This window comes from Trachemys scripta, chromosome 21 (genome assembly GCF_013100865.1).
Source record: "Trachemys scripta elegans isolate TJP31775 chromosome 21, CAS_Tse_1.0, whole genome shotgun sequence".
NCBI lineage: Eukaryota > Metazoa > Chordata > Testudines > Emydidae > Trachemys > Trachemys scripta.
In genome coordinates this window covers 18,435,642-18,441,641 of record NC_048318.1, presented here as the reverse complement: position 1 = coordinate 18,441,641, position 6,000 = coordinate 18,435,642, and the positions used below count along the sequence as shown (strand labels likewise).

The following is a 6,000-nucleotide window of genomic DNA, read 5'->3' as shown; positions in this document are numbered from 1 at the left end:
CAGCTGTTTAAAGTCTCTCTCTCAGGACTGATTTTACTGGGGTTTCCTTCGGTTTATTGCCGAGAATCGCTGATGGAGGGACGAGAGCCGCGCGGAAACCCCTTTAAAGCAGCCGTTTAATGCTACTCCATTTATGAATGGATGCAGCAGAAGGGGGCTGGCTGGGCCAGCGCTGTTACGACCCGCACGTTCTCGCTTCCCTGCTCGGGAAACTCCCTCACGCCTCTCGCCGCGCTTCCCTGAGGCGCGGTGAAGGCGGTTTTTACCCGCCCACGCGAGCGCGCGCCCGGCCTCGCGCAGGGGGAACGCGGCTGCTGTCCTGTCCGGGGCGCCTCCGGCACACGGGGAGCCTCGTTTCACGCCGATCAGAAATCGCGCGCCCAGCCTCGCGGCTGGAGATGGCGGCGCGTGTGCGCGAAGAAACCGCGCGCAACCCAGCCCACCCCCCGCCGCGCGGTGCGGCCGCGGCTCTGGCTCTGGCCCCGGCCCGGGAGGGAGGCAGGGAGCCCGTGTTGTGCGGGGCAGCGGAGCTTTAAGTGACGCGAGGGGAGGAGGAGGAGCTGGTGGGCCTCGGGCAGGCCCGCAGGGAGCAGCACATGCCGAACACAGGCTGTGACTGTCCCCTTTAAAAGAAGCGCTGATGAGCGTGGCGTGGCGTGGGAATGGCCGAGGCCGAGCGGAGGCGGGAGGGGACAAGCCTGAGGAGGACGCCCCGCACGCCTGCCGCGGGCCGAGGCGGTAGCGGGACACACGGCTTCTCGCGGAGCGGGCTCTAGGCAGGAGAAGCCTGGCCGCGCCTAACAGTAGGTGACGGCGGGTTCGTGGTGGGCTCCGCTGGGTAGGTGGGGGCGTGGCTGCGTGGGGCCGCTGCCCGTGGGGTAAGGGTGTGAAGACCTGGCGTCTGGTGCGGGGCGCACCGGCTCCCCCAGGAGGCCGCTTCCAGGCTAGCGCTGAGGTAACGGGGGCGGGCCTAGGGGCCGGCCTGCTTGCCTACCCGGCCGGGAGGGGGAGGGCGCACGGGAGGAAGAAGGAAGCCGCCATCTTGGAGCGTCGAATCGCCATAACAAGGCACCAAACGGGCGAGTGCGAGGACTTTTTTACCCGGGAGAGCGGGGAGCGCAGCCGGCGGCGGCGGTGAGGAGGGTGCTGGGGGAGCGGCCGATGGGGATGGGGGCGGGCGGGCATCGGCCTGCGCTTTGGGGAGGCCTGCGGCCTGCTCTGGAGACGGGCCTGGGCTGGGCCGGGCCTAGCGGGCGGCCACTCCGGACTGGGTGGGGGGTTACGCTGCGGAGGGAGTTGGTGGGTCTCATCCGCCCCCCCGCCTGGGGTCGGTGTGTTCGGTGTCCCATGGGGGGCCCTGCAGGCGGGTTAGGCACTGGGGGCGAGCGGGCGCTTCGCGAAGGGGCGGCGCTGCGGGGGGTGTGGGGGTGGGGGGAAGGCCGTGAAGTGGGGGGAGGCGTGCATCTGCTAGCCTGACCTTGGGGGGTGCCGGGGGGGCTTGGTGTTTCTGGTGGGGGACCCTGCCCTGGATTGGCGTGCAGGGTTGGTGTATCTGGGGAGCACCGCCTCCCTCGGTGTCTGGGGCCCAGAGGGGGCGGGGATGGTCTTTTGTTTCCCCGACGGATGTTGCCGGAGTCGGGTGCCCGCTGATGTTGCGCAGATACACTTTTAGGGTTGTGCCTGTTCCTACAGGCTGTTCCTTTCTGGCCGCAAATAAACGCGGCTTATGTACGTTTGTTGTTAAACCGGGGCCCCCCTCGGTTGTGGTGGAGCCGGGCTGCCCCTGTTTTTGCCTGGTGAAATCGCCCCCTTCCCCAAGCTTTGCAGAAACTGCTCCGGACACTCTCCCTAAAGCGCCTGTCACTCCCAGGCAGAGGCCCACGGCGGTGTGGGAGTGAAGCAATACGTGTTTAAGCTGCTGCGTTCCATTGTTTCGGAAAATGAAACGTTCCGTTTTTTGGGGGGAGGTGGGGAGAAGGATGAGACTATGGTTGAAATTTCTAAACTGATTGAAGCTGCAGTGAGGTCCTTATGTTAGAGGAAATGTAGGTCGGTTCTGGAGCAGCTCACCTCGGCCTCAGGAGTATTTGAACCCTATCAAAAAATGGAAGACGTGGTTTCTGGGGTCATCTAAAAAGCGCCCCCTAATTTTGTATTTGTTCATGTAGCATTGTGTGCTCTTTTTAGGCAAAAATCAAAGTTCCTCGGGGAAAGGAGGATGTTTACTGCAGAAAGGGCAGTAGAAATGTGTAGGCAGCGGCTTCCATAGTCTGCATACGTGGTCAAAATCAAGAAAGGAAATGCTTAGAATAGGGGGTGGTGAGCTTTACTAGTAGAGGGCACTAGCTTTCCAACTGGTGGTGATGCTTGTCCCTGAATTTTAGGTTTGTTCAGATTTATTAAATATAGTTTTACTTTATTACATATTATACTTTAAAGTTTTGGAATCCTACTGTGGGTGTGGGTTAAGATTTAAAGGCACGTTGCCAGGTAAAATAAAAATGAAAGTGAGGTACTAACAACACATTATTAAAAAAGTTTAAAGTTGAATTTACCTCTTGCTGTATCTTTCTCTGCTGTTTATATTTTTTTGTTCTCCTGTCCTAGCTATATGCTTTGATATTTGAGTTGTAACACAAGGGAAATGTCTTAATCCAAATGTTTCCCTTGACTTTTTAAAAATGAAATTATTTTAATTTAAACACTTTAAAATATTTTTGGGTCTATGGCAGTGTCGCTGTAAATTAAAGGTACTTGAAAATGACATCCATCTGAAAATATTTTACCTACTCATAACAAGAGTACCATCTAAAATGACTGACCCAGAGACTGGAGGAAAGTGTGTGTGTTTTTGTTTTTCTTTTTTGTTTTAAAAGATTGCTTTGTGCTGTTGGCACATACTAATTTTAATTGTTTCCCTTCCTTAGTAAGTCATTTGTTCTGTCTTTACTTTGAAACAAATAAAGGAAAAGGGGACTGTTTGGAAAAAAAAAATATAAACTTGATTATAAAACCATAAAAGTTGGCAGAAATACTCAGAAGCAGGTTGTAGTACCTGAAACTGGTTTTAACTGTTTTTGAAAGTGACTAGATATTGGTGTCGCTTTAAGGAATGTTAGTATTTGAATTCTATGGGTGGATTTTACCTGGTAATGGAGAGAGGTATCTTATAAACAACATTTTTGTAAGAGTGCATTAATCAACTAATGCTGCCTTTGTTTTGCATTTATTGTGTAAAATGCAGCTGCTTTGTGGTGATACTTACTATATGTCAAGCCTGTAAATCCTTTTTTGAAAAGGCTATTGATAGGCCTGTAGAGTTTACTTGTTAGTAACAATTCTAGGGTTACTTCAAACAAATTAATCTTACAATTTTGTACTTTAGTATCTTTCTATAAAGAGTGTGTGTGTGTTTGATATCTTGTTTGCCAAACAGTTAGCTACAGTTACTTTTCCAATACTCTGCCACTAACTTTAAATTTGTTTTGTATGTATCTCTTTCTGAGCGCACCAGGCAGGTTTTTCAGGGTTAGGGTTTTTCAGTGACAGTTATTTTGAATGTAATGCAAAGGGTGTTAGCTCAATTAAAAAATTAAGGGGGAAGTCTCTATTGATACATTTGTATCTGAATTGCATCTCTAATTAGAAAACTTAACCACTGTGAGTAATGCTATATATAAGGTTTTTGTGAATGTAATAAAACAGGAAGCTGTTTTGATTCACTGAGACTGAAGGACTTGGTTTCACTGTTTGAAATTGAAGTTTTATTGTTTAAATTGTACATCTTACCTGTTAAACCAGCTGTTAAAATTAAACTTCTATTTAAATAGAAATAGAATTTATAACTTTCAGATTTCCAGTGTTTCTCAGATTACTTCAGATGGTTTTCATCTTGCTTACTGTATTAGTGTGCTCTTCTCTCCCCCTTTTCCTCCAATTGAGATATTAAAGTAATTGCATAGTGCCCTCCACCCCCAGTTTTCCCTATAATTTATAATACGGTGGTATTCTTCATCTCCTGTCCTTAATTGATGTGTAGCATTGCTTTGTGGTGGTAAACAGCTGCTGTGTTCTGCCCCAGAGGTGGCTGCACTTCAAGCTTGGGTGAAATAATCTCTGTGACTCATACCTGGGGTGTAGTTAATATATGTAAAGCACTTCATTACATAAAAGATGTTAAAAGTACACATTTTTACAGAGTTCCACATGATGCCATAAAATGATAGTTGTGTGCTCAGTTTTAAGTAGGGAAGTTTAATTTTTGGTTTATTCGTGACACTTGATTTTTTGGGTGCCTTTGTTTAAAGTACCGAGGATTTGGATGCTTGTTCTGGTAGTGCTTTGGTTCAAGTATCAAAGTAGTTTGTAATAATAGTAATGTGATATATTTTTACACACTCAGTCCATGTATTAATTGTTTTTTTTCCTGTATCTTTTTCAGACTGAAGTGAGTGAATTCAGATATAATTCAACTTTGTTAGAGGGCTTTTTAAAAAAAAAAAAAAAAAAAGTTGTTCCACGGTGCATCAGAGCAAGTTACTACTTTACTGTTGAGTGACTTACAGGTGCTTGCCTGCATTGCAATAAAGGACTCATATATTGAGCAAGACTTATTTATCTCTTCATTTTGGAGAGTCTAATAAACTGTTATTACAGTTTCTGTACTGACTTTCAAAGTTTTGAAGTCTAAAAAGACATCTTTACAAAGAAAAACATGAGCACGGCCAGAACAGAGAACCCTGTTATAATGGGTCTATCCAGTCAGAATGGGCAGCTGAGAGGCCCTGTAAAACCAAGTGGGGGCCCAGGAGGTGGGGGGACACAGACTCAGCAACAGATGAACCAGCTGAAAAACACCAACACAATCAATAATGGCACTCAACAGCAAGCACAGAGTATGACCTCCGCTATTAAGTAAGTATTTGCGTATATGTTAAGCAGCATCTTAAACAAATGTTTGAGCTACCAGGCATTGGAGAGAATTTAAGATTTCTTGTGTTGATATTTAAGTTCTATGTCCTATTGTTACTTTAAAATTCAGTGTGGGCGGTCAGATGAAGAATATGAACTACTGATAATTCAGAAATAAATGTGAAATTAATAGACTTTCTCTGACAGATTCTGGTTATTTATCAGTTGTGCGAATTAATAGTTAAGGCATTTTCTCAAGTTGTATACTATTGAAAAGCATAGGTTGATGGCCTACCTTAATTTCTTTTCTTGATAGCTTTTCCCCTGAGAAACACCTTCTCATCCTGATCACTTGTTCAGGATCGATGCTAAGGATGAGGGGAGGATGTGGAGTCTATTGTAGTTTAATACAAGTGTGTATGACCATAGCTTAATACAAGTGGCAAGTTGTAACACATGATGGACCTTAGTCACTTTGTTCTGAGTATTGTCTTGTCTCTGTCCCCCACCCCACACACGTACGTGTGTGTGTGTATACACACACACATAGTTCAATTACATGACATTTAGTTGATATTTCTCAGTAAATGCTAGAACTAGAGTTAAATATTTAAAAACTGGAAATGCCAGTTTTTATTTGACCTAAACCATTCACTTTCTTTCCTGGGTGATTTTCAAAACATTATTTAAAAAATGTCTGATCCCCCCCAGTTTAACACTTCTTTTGATACCAGTACAGGTTTGAATGAAGTGTACCTGGAACAAGTGCAACACTAAAACCCCCTCACTCCTCCTCCCCAGCTTAGGAATGTCTGAAAACACATTATAAAATGTGGATTTGGGAGTTGGAAATTGGAGGAAAGAACTGTCCAGATCCAGTTTCAAGTTTCGGTCTGTTATAAGAACTAGACACTTTTGTGTATGGATAATTATTTTTCTTCTATAGTGTATGAATGAAAATTATAAACACATTTATGCTTTTAACTGCTTTAGTAATTTTGAAGAAACTGCCTCTCAGATGAAAAGAATGCAATTAATAAAAGTGGTCCAACATATAGTTTTGGTTTAAATAGTCAAAAATCTTATTCC

The 6,000-nt window shown here is 45.8% G+C and overlaps 1 protein-coding gene across 2 annotated transcripts in view; it reads left to right on the top strand.

Moving 5' to 3' along the window:
- The first annotated feature begins 681 nt into the window (after window positions 1-681).
- Window positions 682-6,000, top strand: part of DDX6 (DEAD-box helicase 6) — a 44,490-nt gene continuing 39,171 nt past the window's right edge. The window contains exons 1-2 of one of the 2 annotated variants that reach the window (XM_034754617.1): window positions 682-807; window positions 4,442-4,914. In XM_034754617.1, the coding sequence (XP_034610508.1) occupies window positions 4,715-4,914 (200 nt within the window). In that variant the 5' untranslated portion in view covers window positions 682-807; window positions 4,442-4,714. Of the gene's footprint in view, window positions 808-987; window positions 1,135-4,441; window positions 4,915-6,000 lie in introns of those variants that run through there. The other variant, XM_034754616.1, reaches the window with a different exon arrangement.